The 13,380-nt window shown below is 49.8% G+C and overlaps 1 protein-coding gene and 1 long non-coding RNA gene across 2 annotated transcripts; both read left to right on the top strand.

The window, feature by feature from the left end:
- The first annotated feature begins 143 nt into the window (after positions 1-143).
- On the top strand, positions 144-3,062 carry LOC126932804 (uncharacterized). Its single transcript, XR_007718316.1, has 3 exons — positions 144-964; positions 1,103-1,167; positions 2,215-3,062. It is a non-coding gene; the product is annotated as an uncharacterized LOC126932804 (long non-coding RNA).
- Positions 3,063-3,193: 131 nt separating this feature from the next.
- On the top strand, positions 3,194-12,618 carry LOC126931998 (uncharacterized). Its single transcript, XM_050750426.1, has 7 exons — positions 3,194-3,329; positions 3,537-3,612; positions 3,734-3,813; positions 4,141-4,220; positions 4,384-4,543; positions 4,584-4,699; positions 11,281-12,618. Exons 1-7 carry the CDS (start codon positions 3,194-3,196, stop codon positions 11,341-11,343), a joined length of 711 nt encoding a protein of 236 aa, XP_050606383.1. The 3' UTR covers positions 11,344-12,618.
- The last annotated feature ends 762 nt before the right edge of the window (positions 12,619-13,380 follow it).

Below are 13,380 nucleotides of genomic sequence, written 5' to 3'. Positions count from 1 at the left end.
ACCGCCCATTCCGGGCCCGGAAGTCTGCTGGCGTTGCACTACAAGTCCCGGCAGGCCGCGAGAGAGGGGCGGGGCTCACATGCGCGCCGCGAGGCTCTCTGGGACCCCGAGTTCGGCTCCCGAAAGGCTTGGACTGCGTCTCCCAGCAGGGCGCGCGGCGGGGCGGGCGGGGCACGTGGTCGTTGTCGCGTCGCGTCTTCCGTGCCTCGCCCTCGCTGGCCTTCTGCGTCTGCTGGCGCCTGCAGGGCGTCGTCTCCGACGTGACGGCGGCCGCGCGGCGTTTCCCTTGGGCTCTGCCCTGCGCAGCCCTGGTCCGAGCTGGCCAGTAAGGCCCCCCGCCCTCCCCGCCTCGCCCCGAGGATCCACCGCGGCCGCCCAGGCTGTTGGCCTTGTCCTCACGGCTCGGAGATAAGCCGGCGCTGGTCACACCGCGAAACCCCTGTTCGCACCGAGACCCCGCTCGGGATCATGCGCACAGGCCAGGGCGCAGCAAGCCTGGGAGAAGCTACCTGCACAGCCCATTCCTTGCGCGAGCTTCGCATCTTCTGCCTCAGTTTCCTTACCTGTAAAGGGGTGATCATAGGACATCCTTGGTCACACCTTTGTGGGACCCACCTGGGCTAGAGCGCGGTACCCGCCCAGGACAGGAAACCGTCGTGGCACTGGGGTCACCTCCCCAAGGTCAGGGAGGGACTTGCAGAGCCCAAGGCTACCCGGTGCGCCCCCCCTGCCCCGTGGGCCGCCAGGTCATAGTGCCCCCTGTGTGCATTCCCCTGGTGCACCGCAGGGATCCCCACCTGTCCGGTGAGGAAGATTTGTCTGTCCTCCACTCTGTGTCGACCCTTACAGGCCCTCAGTTTCCATGATGGCTCAGCACAGATGACTATCCTGACCACCTCACACCCCTCCTTCCTCAAGAGGGTTCTGGCGTTTCTCTTTGCTCCCTGGTGCGTGTTTTCTCATGGTGCGTTGCCGAGTCCTTTAAGAAGCCATGTTTCCCTGTCATGCATCCAGGACAGCCCCTTGAACCCCTGGGTCCCCATCTCATCACCCCTGCTTGTTTACATACTGACTTGGTTTTGTTTGTGCTTTGACTCCCCAGGAGGAAGTGGGCTTCTTGCAAGCAGAGCTGTGCCCAGGACCATGCCAGCCCATGACAGGCATTCAGTAAGTTTGTTGAATGAATGTGTAATATATGAAGGTAATATATGTATTGAATGTGTGTAAATAGATGCCTGCTGCATCTCTGGCCTTCATGTGGTCAGTAATTGCTGCACTTTTCAGAAGTGTCTAGAAGAGGCTGGGAGCAGTGGCTCACACCTGTAATCCCAGCACTTTGGGAGGCTGAGGCAGACAGATCACTTGAGGTTAGGAGTTCGAGGCCAGCCTAGCCAATATGGTGAAACTTCATCTCTACTAAAAATAAAAAAATTAGCCGGGCATGGTAGTGCGTGCCTGCAGTCCCAGCTACATGGGAGGCTGAGGCAGGAGAATCGCTTGAACCTGGGAGTTGGAGGTTGCTGTGAGCCAAGATCGTGCCACTGCACTCCAACCTGGGAAACAGAGCAAGGCTCCATCTCAAAAAAAAAAAAAAAAAAAAAAAAAAAAGGTGCATAGAAGAGTTTTCCAGCTTTTATCTGTTTGTGGCCAATTGTTAATACTTTGCTCCTGGCTGCTGTCTTGCTAAGCTGCCATCTGGACTTGAACATCACCATGTCTTTTCCTGCATTGACCTTCCAGGCCCTTCTTCCTGTTTCTCATATTTTCCATTTCTTTTTTGTTGTTGTATACTTCTGTTATTCTTCGGGATTTTTGTTTGTTTGTGTGTTTGTTTGGAGACGGAGTCTCGCTCTGTCACCCAGGCCGGAGTGCAGTGGCGTGATCTCAGCTCGCTGTAACCTCCGCCTCCCAGGTTCAAGTGATTCTCCTGCCTTAGCCTCCTGAGTAGCTGGGATTACAGGGCCCCACCACCCCTGGCTAATTTTTGTATTTTCAGTAGAGATGGGGTTTCACCATGTTGGTCATGTTGGTCAGGCTAGTCTCAAACTCCTGACCTCGTGATCCGCCCGCATCGGCATCCCAAAGTTCTGGGATTACAGGCATGAGCCACCGTGCTTGGCCTTATTGTTTGGTTGTATCTTTCAACTTTCATATAAAAATTTTCTTTTCGGTGATTCTTTTTTTTTTTTTTTTTTTTTTTTTTTTTTTTTTTAGATAAGGTCTTACTCTGCCACCCAGGCTGGAGTGCAGTGGGGCAATTTTGGCTTACTGCAGCCTGGACCTCCCAGGTTCAAGCAGTCCTCCCACCTCGGCTCCCCATGTAGCTGGGTCCGCAGGCATGTCACCACACCCAGCTAATTTTGTAGAGACAGGTTCTCACCATGCTGCCTGGGCTGTTCTCAAATTCCTGAGCTCAAGTAATCCTCCCACCCCAGGCTTCCAAAGTGCTTCTGAAGTACAGGTGTGAGCCACCGAGCCTTGTCTCTATTTTTCACCTCCAAGAAATTTTAGTTTTTTCTCTGGGCACTCACTTTCTTCCTTGGGAATATGGAGCTAATAGTGATGTTCTTGTAGACTGTGAGAATAACACCGTATGTAGCAGGCCTAGCCCTTGGCAGGCGCTCAGCGAGTCACTGTGTTGATTATTGACAAGGCTGACCTTGGGTGGGAGGAAGGAACACTCACAGTTGAGCCCCCTAGGCAGCTCACCCTCAGGTCCAGTCACTTGGTGACTGCAACAGCCCTCCGAGGCAGGCAAGGGATAACTGAGAGGTAAAGGGACGTGCCCAAGGCCACAATCAAAATATGGCCAAGACAGGATTGAAGCCAGGTCTCCTGAGTCCTGTTTGTATGCTGCAGGGGATTCAGGTAGGAGTGGAGAGAAGCCGGAGTTGGACTTTGTGTCAGCCTGGGTCAGGTGTGAGTTGGCCAATCCTCCTCCTGGTTTGACAGACAAGGAAATGAACCCAGAAAGGGGACAGCATAGCAGCATCTGGATTAGACCTGGGTTCGCCTTCTGATTAAGATAAGAGATTGGGCGCTTGAGCTTGTTCTTCTTTCCCTGCCAGACCTGATAACTTGTCAAAAGGGGCTCAGGAAGGGAGGCTAAGCGCTGAAACTGTTCAGAGAAAGGAGTGGGCTCCCAGCAGGTGAACGCCACAGTTGTCCAGAGGTAAAGCTTGGTGACAGTGAAATGGGGGGAAGAGGCCTTCGCTTGAGCCCCCTTCATTGCACACAGAGCCTGGAAAGGCGAGGGGCTGGAGCTTCATTGCACACGGAGCCTGGAGAGGCGAGGGGCTGGAGCTTCATTGCACACGGAGCCTGGAACGGTGAGGGGCTGGAGCTTCATTGCACACGGAGCCCTGGAGAGGCGAGGGGCTGGAGCTTCATTGCACACGGAGCCTGGAACGGTGAGGGGCTGGAGCTTCATTGCACACGGAGCCTGGAACGGTGAGGGGCTGGAGCTTCATTGCACACGGAGCCCTGGAGAGGCGAGGGGCTGGAGCTTCATTGCACACGGAGCCTGGAACGGTGAGGGGCTGGAGCTTCATTGCACACGGAGCCTGGAGAGGCGAGGGGCTGGAGCTTCATTGCACACGGAGCCCTGGAACGGTGAGGGGCTGGAGCTTCATTGCACACGGAGCCTGGAACGGTGAGGGGCTGGAGCTTCATTGCACACGGAGCCTGGAACGGTGAGGGGCTGGAGCTTCATTGCACACGGAGCCCTGGAGAGGCGAGGGGCCGGAGCTTCATTGCACACGGAGCCTGGAAAGGCGAGGGGCTGGAGCTTCATTGCACACGGAGCCTGGAAAGGTGAGGGGCTGGAGCTTCATTGCACACGGAGCCCTGGAAAGGCGAGGGGCTGGAGCTTCAATGCACACGGAGCCCTGGAAAGGTGAGGGGCTGGAGCTTCATTGCACACGGAGCCCTGGAGAGGCGAGGGGCTGGAGCTTCATTGCACACGGAGCCCTGGAAAGGCGAGGGGCTGGAGCTTCATTGCACACGGAGCCCTGGAAAGGCGAGGGGCTGGAGCTTCATTGCACACGGAGCCCTGGAAAGGCGAGGGGCCGGAGCTTCATTGCACACGGAGCCTGGAACGGTGAGGGGCTGGAGCTTCATTGCACACGGAGCCCTGGAGAGGCGAGGGGCCGGAGCTTCATTGCACACGGAGCCTGGAAAGGCGAGGGGCTGGAGCTTCATTGCACACGGAGCCTGGAAAGGTGAGGGGCTGGAGCTTCATTGCACACGGAGCCCTGGAAAGGCGAGGGGCTGGAGCTTCAATGCACACGGAGCCCTGGAAAGGTGAGGGGCTGGAGCTTCATTGCACACGGAGCCCTGGAGAGGCGAGGGGCCGGAGCTTCATTGCACACGGAGCCTGGAAAGGCGAGGGGCTGGAGCTTCATTGCACACGGAGCCTGGGAAGGTGAGGGGCTGGAGCTTCATTGCACACGGAGCCTGGGAAGGCGAGGGGCTGGAGCTTCATTGCACACGGAGCCTGGGAAGGTGAGGGGCTGGAGCTTCATTGCACACGGAGCCTGGAACGGTGAGGGGCTGGAGCTTCATTGCACACGGAGCCTGGAAAGGCGAGGGGCTGGAGCTTCATTGCACACGGAGCCTGGAAAGGCGAGGGGCTGGAGCTTCATTGCACACGGAGCCTGGGAAGGTGAGGAGGACGACAGCGGAGACCCCATGGAGACAGGTATGTGCATGAGTCAGCAGCTTCCCACTCCTCATCCCTCCATCCCCCCAAACACACACAAATCACACAGCAGCAGGGTTTCCCAGTGTAAATAATGTGGGGACATTCCAGAAATATTCCAGAAAAAGACACCCCTGTAGGGTGGGCTTTAGGCTGGCCTGACAATGGGCTTCCTACCCAGTCTTTCTACGGCAAAGCCCAGCACTTGACAAGTCCTGCTTTTGAATGCAGACGCCTTGTGAGCTTCCTATCTCCTCAGTCTTAGTCTCTTTAAGACTGCTAAGGATATTGTGTATTGGGAAGACTTTCAACATGAACAATAAAGACCAACGTAAATTAGAAAAATGACCTGAGAAGAAATAGAAACACAGAGAAATGAAGAGCATTCTGGAACCTTGTTAGAACATTCCTAGAACAATAACAGAATGCTTCAAGAAATAGCCCAAGAAAAGGTTATCAGGAGATAAAATTACAATAGATTAAAATTACTGCGGGCTCTTCGATTCTTACTTTTGGAGAAGTCAGCCTAAGAAATCTACCCAGAAACCCATGTGGAAGACACACAAAGGTAGATGCACAGCCGGCCCTGAGCTGTGTGGCCACCCCAGTGTCAGACACGTGAATGGAAATGGAATTCCAGCCTAGGTGAGCCTTCAGACAGCTCCACTCCCAGGTTCTCTCACCATGACGCTATGAGGAGCCACTCAGCTGGATTCAATGAACCCACAGAACCAAAGACAATGATAACATGTTTTAAGAAAAGTAAAGTTTAGGCTGGGTACGGTGGCTTACACCTGTAATCCCAGCACTTTGGGAGGCTCAGGCTGGTGGATCACTTGAGGTCAAGACCAACCTGGCCAACATGGTGAAACCCCGTCTCTACTAAAAATAGAAAAATTAGCTGGGTGTGGTGGCAGACACCTGTAGTCCCAGCTACTTGGGAGGCTGAGGCAGGAGAATGGCGTGAACCCGGGAGGCAGAGCTTGCAGCGAGCCGAGATCGTGCCACTGCACTACAGCCTGGGCGACAGAGCGAGACTCTGCCTCAAAAAAAAAAAAAAAGAATTCCTTCAAGGGATGAAGAATCAGAGGGCATCACTTCTCATCAGCAACATGGATGCTAGAAGACAGTGGAGAAATACATTCAAAATTTTGAGGTGAAACAGTTGTCAACACAGAATTGGTTACCAAGTATAAGAATGTAATAAAGACATTTTCAGATTTGCAGTACTTGGGAAAGCAAAACTCCAAAACTCAGCAGCTAGAAACAATACTTTGTTTTGCTCAAGAATCTGCAATTTGGGCAGGTCTTAATGGGGCACGTCTTTTCTGCTTCACGTGGCGCCAGCTAGGGCAGCCTGACTGGGGCTGGAGGATCCAAGTTGAAGAAAATTCGCTTATGTGGCCACCTGGCCTGTACTGGTTGAAGGCTGGAGCTCATCCAGGGCTGTGAGCCAGGGGCCTCCTTTCTTCTCACTGGCTTCCTGAGCTTTCTCAGCATGATAGGCAGGAGAGGGGATGAGGAGGTTGCATTAGTTTGCTCAGGCTGCTATAACAAAATACCAGCCTGTGACTTAAATAAAATAAATAGACATTTATTTCTGACAGTTTTGGAGGCTAGGAAGTCTGAGATTAAGATACTGGCTGATTCAGTTCCTGGTGAGGCCCTCTTCCTGGCTTGCAAATGGCTGCCTTCTCACTGTGTCCTCACATGGCAGACAGAGGCTCTCTGGTGTCTCTTTTCCTGAGGGCACCGATCTTATTGGATCAGGGATCCACCCTTACAAACTCATTTAACTTTCATTAACTCCTTGTAAGGTTTATCTCCAAATACATTGAAGGTTAGGGCTTTAGCATATGAACTTTGGAGCATGAGAGAGACAAATGAGTCTGCAGCAGGAGATTCCAAAGGCTAGCATTCTGGAAGGAAAAGGTGAAAGTGCATGGCTTTGTAATGACCTGGCAGTTGGTTAGCATCACGTCTACCATCGTCACAGCCCACCCGGATTTAAGGGGGGAAAGCGTCTAACTCACATTGTCAGGCAAGCAGAGAGGAGGGAGGTAATGTTGAGACCATCTTTGGAAAACACAAAGAAGAGGGAATTATAGCTGTCACAGTGGGCTCAGCAGCAATGTCTTAGGCTTCATAATGTAATTCCCATATGTTGATTTTTTAACCTTTATAATTATTCTATATAGAATGTGAAGATTTTCCATTTTAACCATGTAGAAGTAAAGAAGAAGATAGAAAAATGGCATCTAGGCTGGGCATGGTGGCTCATGCCTGTAATCCCAGCACTTTGGGAGGCCGAGGCGGGCGGATCACAAGGTCAGGAGATGGAGACCATCCTGGCTAACACGGTGAAACCCCATCTCTACGGAAAATACAAAGAATTAGCCGGGCATCGTAGTGGGCGCCTGTAGTCCCAGCTACTCGGGAAGCTGAGGCAGGAGAATGGCGTGAACCCGAGAGGTGGAGTTTGCAGTGAGCCGAGGTCGCGCCACTGCACTCCAGCCTGGGCAACAGAGCGAGACTCCATCTCAAAAAAAAAAAAAAGAAAAGAAAAGAAAAATAGCATCTAGAAGTAGGAGAAGAAAAAGGGAAGCTGCACTGAAGTCTTAGTTCAGAAAATGTCAGAATCACTTTTAAACCACTTTTAAAATCAGTTTTAAACCACTGGTTTTAAATCAGTTTTAAACCACCGAGTGCAAAGACAGCAATATGGACTGCTGCCTGGTCACAAAAGCAAAGGTTTTTATGGTGTGAGAGAAGAGAGCATAGGACACTTTGTTAAAACTCAAGTCTACAGTACGTTTACATACGTACTGTATAATAAAAGCGAGTACAGCAGGGCAAGGTGGTTCATGCCTGTAATTCCACCACTGGGAGGCTGAGGCGGGTGGATCATTTGAGGTCAGGAGTTTGAAACCAGCCTGACCAACATAGTGAAACCCCGTCTCTACTAAAAATACAAAAAATTAGCTGGGTATGGTGGCACACGTCTGTAATCTGAGCTACCCAGGAGGCTGAGGCACAAGAATCACTTGAACTTGGGAGGTGGAGGTTGCAGTAAGCCAAGACTGTGCCACTGCACTCCAGCCCGGGTGAAAGAGCAAGACTCTGTCTCAAAAAAAAAAAAAAAAAAAATACAACTTATAAACCATTACTTTCTTCTGCACCAGCCATGTTTTGTGATTTTTCATTGTATTTGAAAATGTACCGAGACTTTCCAGAAATGAAGACACAGAACCTCACATTGACAGGGTCGTCCACGTACCAGCAGCATAAATAAAAACAAATCCACATCCAAACTCAACATAGTGTAACTATACAATATACGGCTAAAGAGAATATTATTTAACCAGAGAGGAAAACAGACTGTGAAAGAACAATAATCAAACTGATGGCAGACATTTCATCAGGAGCTATAGGAGCAAGAAAACAGTGCAGTAATATCTGGGGCGGATGCCTGAAGCTCAAGAGTTTGGGATAAGCCTGGGCAGCATGGCAAAACCCCATCTCTACGAAAAATACAAAAATTAGCCAGGCGTGGTGGTGCATGGCTATAGTCCCAGCCACCCGGGAGGCTGAGGAGGGAGAATCATCTGAGCCTGGGAGGTCAAAAGGCTGCAGTGAGTGAAGATTGTGCCACTGCACTCCAGCCTGGGCAACAGAGTGAGATCCTGTCTCAAAAAAAAAAAAAAAAAAAGTCCATTTACAATAGCACCAAAAAGAACAAAACGCTTCTTAGGGATACATGTAACAAAGACTTGTGGGCCGGGCACGGGGGCTCACGCCTATAATCCCAGCACTTTGGGAGGCTGAGATGGGTGGAACATGAGGTCAGGAGATCGAGACCATCCTGGCTAACACAGTGAAATCCTGTCTGTACTAAAAAATACAAAAACAAAATTAGCCAGGCGTGGTGGTGGGCACCTGTAGTCCCAGCTACTCGGGAGGCTGAGGCGGGAGAATGGCATGAACCCAGGAGGTGGAGCTTGCAGTGAGCTGAGATCGCACCTGGGCAACAGACCGAGACTCCGTCTCACAAAAAAAAAAAATTTGTGAAACTTGTAAAATGAAAACTACAAAATGGCCAGGAACAGTGGCTCACACCTGTAATCCCAGCACTTTGGGAAGCAGAGGTGGGCAGATCACCTGAGGTCAGGAGTTCAAGACCAGCCTGACCAATATGGTGAAACCCTGTCTCTACTAAAAATACAAAAATTAGCCGGGTGTGGTGGCATGTGCCTGTAGTGCCAGCTACTCCGGAGGCTGAGACAGGAGAATTGCTTAAACCGAGGAGGTGGAGGTTGCAGTGAGCCGAGATTGTGCCATTGCACTCCATACTGGGTGACAGACCGAGACTGCATCTCGGGGAAAAAAAAAAATTAGCCGGGCCTAGTGGTGGATGCCTGTAGTCCCAGCTACTCCGGAGGCTGAAGTGGGAGAATTTTTTGAACCTGGGAGGTGGAGGTTGCAGTGAGCTGACATCGCGCCACTGCACTCCAGCCTGGGTGACAGAGTGAGACTCCATCTCAAAAAACAAACAAACAAAGACAGATATGTAGATTAATGAAGTCAAATTCATTACCAGAAATGGACTTATGATCAGTTGATTTTTTAAAAGTATGCCAAGACAATTCAGTTGGGAAATAATCATTTTATTTTAATTTTTTTGTTTTAGCCCTGTTCTAACCAGTGAACAAAGGGGAGGAGTAATTTTTTCAACAAATGGTGCTGGGATCTTGCAGGTACCTGAACATATGCAAGCTCCTGGAGGGCAGCATGCCCAGGGAGGGCAGGTAAGCTCTGTGCCCACACCCCCACAACAAACACACACACACATATACATACCCCACACACACATACCCAACACACGCACACACCCAACACACGCACACATACCCAACGCACACACTGAACACACACATACACACACCCAACATCATAACACACACACACACACCCAACACACACCTACACAACCCCCAGACACACACTCAACACACGCAACACACACACATACCCAACACACACACATACCCAACACACATCCCAGCATACACAGCATACACACATACCCAACACACATCCCAGCATACACAGCATACACACATACCCAACACAACACACACCAACACACACACACCCAACATATAACACACTTCCAACACACACATACACATACCCAACACACAACATACACATATACACCCCCAATACACACAACACACGCCCAACGCACACAACACACACATATACACACCACACACACACGCACAACACACCTCCCAATACATACACAACGTACACACACCCAACACCCAACACACACCAACACAACACACATACCCAACACACACACATGCCCAACACACACCCAACATACACACAACACACACACCCACACACACCAACACATACAACACACAGACACCTCCACACACCCAACACACACACATACCCAACACACACACACTAATACAACACCCCACACACCCCAGCACACATACATGACACACAAACACACATCCAACACACACACACACACACACAAACTGGATATCCACATGCAAAAGAATGAAGTTAGACCCAATCGACTAAAAACGGATCATGAATTTGAATGTAAAAGCTAAAACTATAAAATAGCTTATTAGATATGACACCAAACGCACAAGAGACAATTTTTTTTTTTTTTTTTGAGACGGAGTCTCCTTCTGTCGCCCAGGCTGGAGTGCAGGGGCGCGATCTCCACTCACTGCAAGCTCCGCCTCCCGAGTTCACACCATTCTCCTGCCTCAGCCTCCCAAGTAGCTGGGACTACAGGTGCCCACCACCGTGCCCGGCTAATTTTTGTATTTTTTTGTAGAGACGGGGTTTCACTGTGTTAGCCAGGATGGTCTTGATCTCCTGACCTCGTGATCCACCCGTCTCGGCCTCCCAAAGTGCTGGGATTACAGGCATGGGCCACCGCGCCCGGCCCAAGACAAAATTTAAAAATAGATTAATTCGAATTCACCAAATTGAAAACTTGTATGCTTCAAAGGATACCATCAAGAAAGTGAAAAGGCAGGCTACCCAATGGGAGAAAGTATCTGCAAATCATCTGTCTGATAAGAGACGTGTATCCAAGATAGATATTTTAACAAGTTCTTACCATGCAATAATACAAATACAAATAATCCAATTTAAAAATGGGCAGGGCCAGGCATGGTGGCTCATGCCTCTAATCCCAGCACTTTGGGAAGCTGAGGTGGGAGGATAGCTTGAGCCCAGGAGTGTGAGACCAGCCTGGGCAACAGAGCAAGATCTCGTCTCTACAAATAATTAAGAAAATGAGCCAGGCGTGGTCATACATGCCTGTGGTCCCAGTTAGGAGGCTGAGGTGAGAGGATCACTTGAGCTTGGGAGGTAGAGGCAACAGTGAGCCGTGAGCTTGCTCTACTCCAGCCTGGGGAGTAGAGCAAGACCCTGTCTCAAAAAAAAAAAAAAATTGCAGGGATATATTAATATTTGTGTTACAACATTGTTGTTTATCTGAAATTAAAATTCCACTGTGTGTTCTGTATTTTATCTAGCACCCTAAAGGAACAATTATCCCTCAACTGAAAACTACTCTGTTCCTGCATAACAAATCTTAGACCAAGACCTGAAAAGATTCAACCATTTCCAAGTAACTTAATTGCATCCAGGAACAAAGCTCAGGAATATTTATAGGAATACAAAAATATGCAGCACCCAACCAAGTAAATTACATGACAATGATAATCTCATGGAAAGTTACCAGGCATGCAAACAGCAGGAAAATACTAGCCTTGGCCGGGCACAGTGGCTTACGCCTGTAACCCCTGCACTTTGGGAGGCCAAGCAGGAGGATCACAAAGTCAAGAGATCAAGACCATCCTGGCCAAAATGGTGAAACTTTGTCTCTACTAAAAATACAAAAATTAGCTGGGCATGGTGGCGCGCACCTGTGGTCCCAGCTACTCAGGGGTCTGAGGCAGGAGAATCTCTTGAACCCGGTAGGTGGAGGTTGCAGTGAGCCGAGTTCGCGCCACTGCACTCCAGCCTGGCAACACAGCGAGACTCCATCTCAAAATATATATATATTAGCCTTGAGGAGAAAAATCAACCAATCAAAAACAACTCGTAGTTAACACATATGTTAGAATTAACAGACAAATATATTAAAAGTTATTATAACTGTATTTTATGTATGAGAAAAGTTAAGTAAAAACATGGACCTTATAAAAATGCCTGAAAGTAATTTTCCAGAGTTGAAACTATGATGTGTGATATGAAAGATACACAGGACGGGATTCGCAGCAGACAATATGCTGCAGAGGAAGAGCCTGGTGAGCGTGGCTCTCGCCTGTGATCCCAGCACTCTGGGAGGCCAAGGCGGGAGGAGAATTTGAGGCCAGGAGTTTGAGACCAACCTGGGCAACATAATGAGACCCCATCTCAATAAAAAAAAATTTGTAAAAGTTTAGATAATTTGAAAACATAGCGATAGAAATATGCAAAATGAAACAGAATAATTACTTTTTTATTTTTATTTTTTGAGACAGAGTTTCGCTCTGTCACCTAGTCTAGAGTGCAATGGCATGATCTCAGCTCACCACAACCTCCACCTCCCAGGTTCAAGTGAGTCTGTTGCGTCAGCCTCCTGAGTAGCTAGAATTACAGGTGTGCGCCACCACACCCGGTTAATTTTTGTATTTTTAATAGAGATGGGGTTTCACCATGTTGGTCAGGCTGGTCTTGAACTCCTGACTTCGTGATCTGCCCGCCCCAACCTCCCAAAGTGTTGGGATTACAGGCGTGAGCCACCGCGCCTGGCAGAAAGAAGAATTTCTATAAACAAAGAGTGCCATTGAGCCATGGGACAAACTAGGACGTGTTCACATGGAGTGAGTGAAAAACCGAAGGTAGCTGCACTTAGGACATAAACCCTCCCTGGCGAAACGCGGCACATCTGAGCCTCCAGCAGCCCCTCCTGGCCTCAGGCAGAAGGGAGGCTTCAGCCACAGCTGCCTGGACTCTGAGTTTAACTCACGGAGGTTAGTTGCTCCAGGTTCCCCAGTAGAACGTAGCTAAAATCCAAATCCCCAGACTGCTGCCTCCTATTCCCACATACTCACTTCTCCCCAGGAAGAGGGATGTGTGTGGTAGCATCAGGCACACATCCCTGTGTGGCCTTGGCCACACTTAACCTTTTTGAATTAACATTTCTTTATTTCTAAATAGGAGTGATAAACCCTTGTGGGGGCTGTCTATTTGGAGTATGTGGGAGTAAAATAATTCAATGAAAAAATGAAGAAAACTTGCCGAAGAAGGGCCCTGCAGGGCATGGTGGCCCACACCTGTAACCCTGGCTACTCGGGGGGCTGACGTGGGAGGACTGCTTGAGGCCAGGAGTTAAAGACCAGCCCTGGGCAACATAGCCAGACCCAGTCTCTACAAAAAATTAGCCAGGCATGGTGGTATGCCTGTAACCCCAGCTACTTAGGTGGCTGGGGTGGGAGGATTTTTTAGCCCACAAAAAAAATTTAAAAAAAAGACTGGGTATGGTGGCTCATGCCTATGATCTCAACACTTGGGGAGGTCAAGGTAAGAGGAGTGTTTGAGCCCAGGAGTTTGAGACCAACCTGGGCAACATAAGGAGACCTTGCCTT

Source organism: Macaca thibetana, chromosome 12, assembly GCF_024542745.1.
Source record: "Macaca thibetana thibetana isolate TM-01 chromosome 12, ASM2454274v1, whole genome shotgun sequence".
NCBI classification, from domain to species: Eukaryota; Metazoa; Chordata; class Mammalia; order Primates; family Cercopithecidae; genus Macaca; species Macaca thibetana.
The sequence above is the reverse complement of the archived record's forward strand: the minus strand, read 5'-3'. Positions and strand labels throughout refer to the sequence as shown.

Coding starts and splice junctions, on each gene's coding strand:
- LOC126931998 (XM_050750426.1), top strand. CDS start 3,194: ATGGGGGGAAGAGGCCTTCGCTTGAGCCCCCTTCATTGCACACAGAGC. Junction 4,221..4,383: donor TGCACACGGAGCCTGGAAAG/GTGAGGGGCTGG, acceptor GAGCCTGGAAAG/GCGAGGGGCTGGAGCTTCAT. Junction 4,700..11,280: donor CGGAGACCCCATGGAGACAG/GTATGTGCATGA, acceptor TATTTTATCTAG/CACCCTAAAGGAACAATTAT.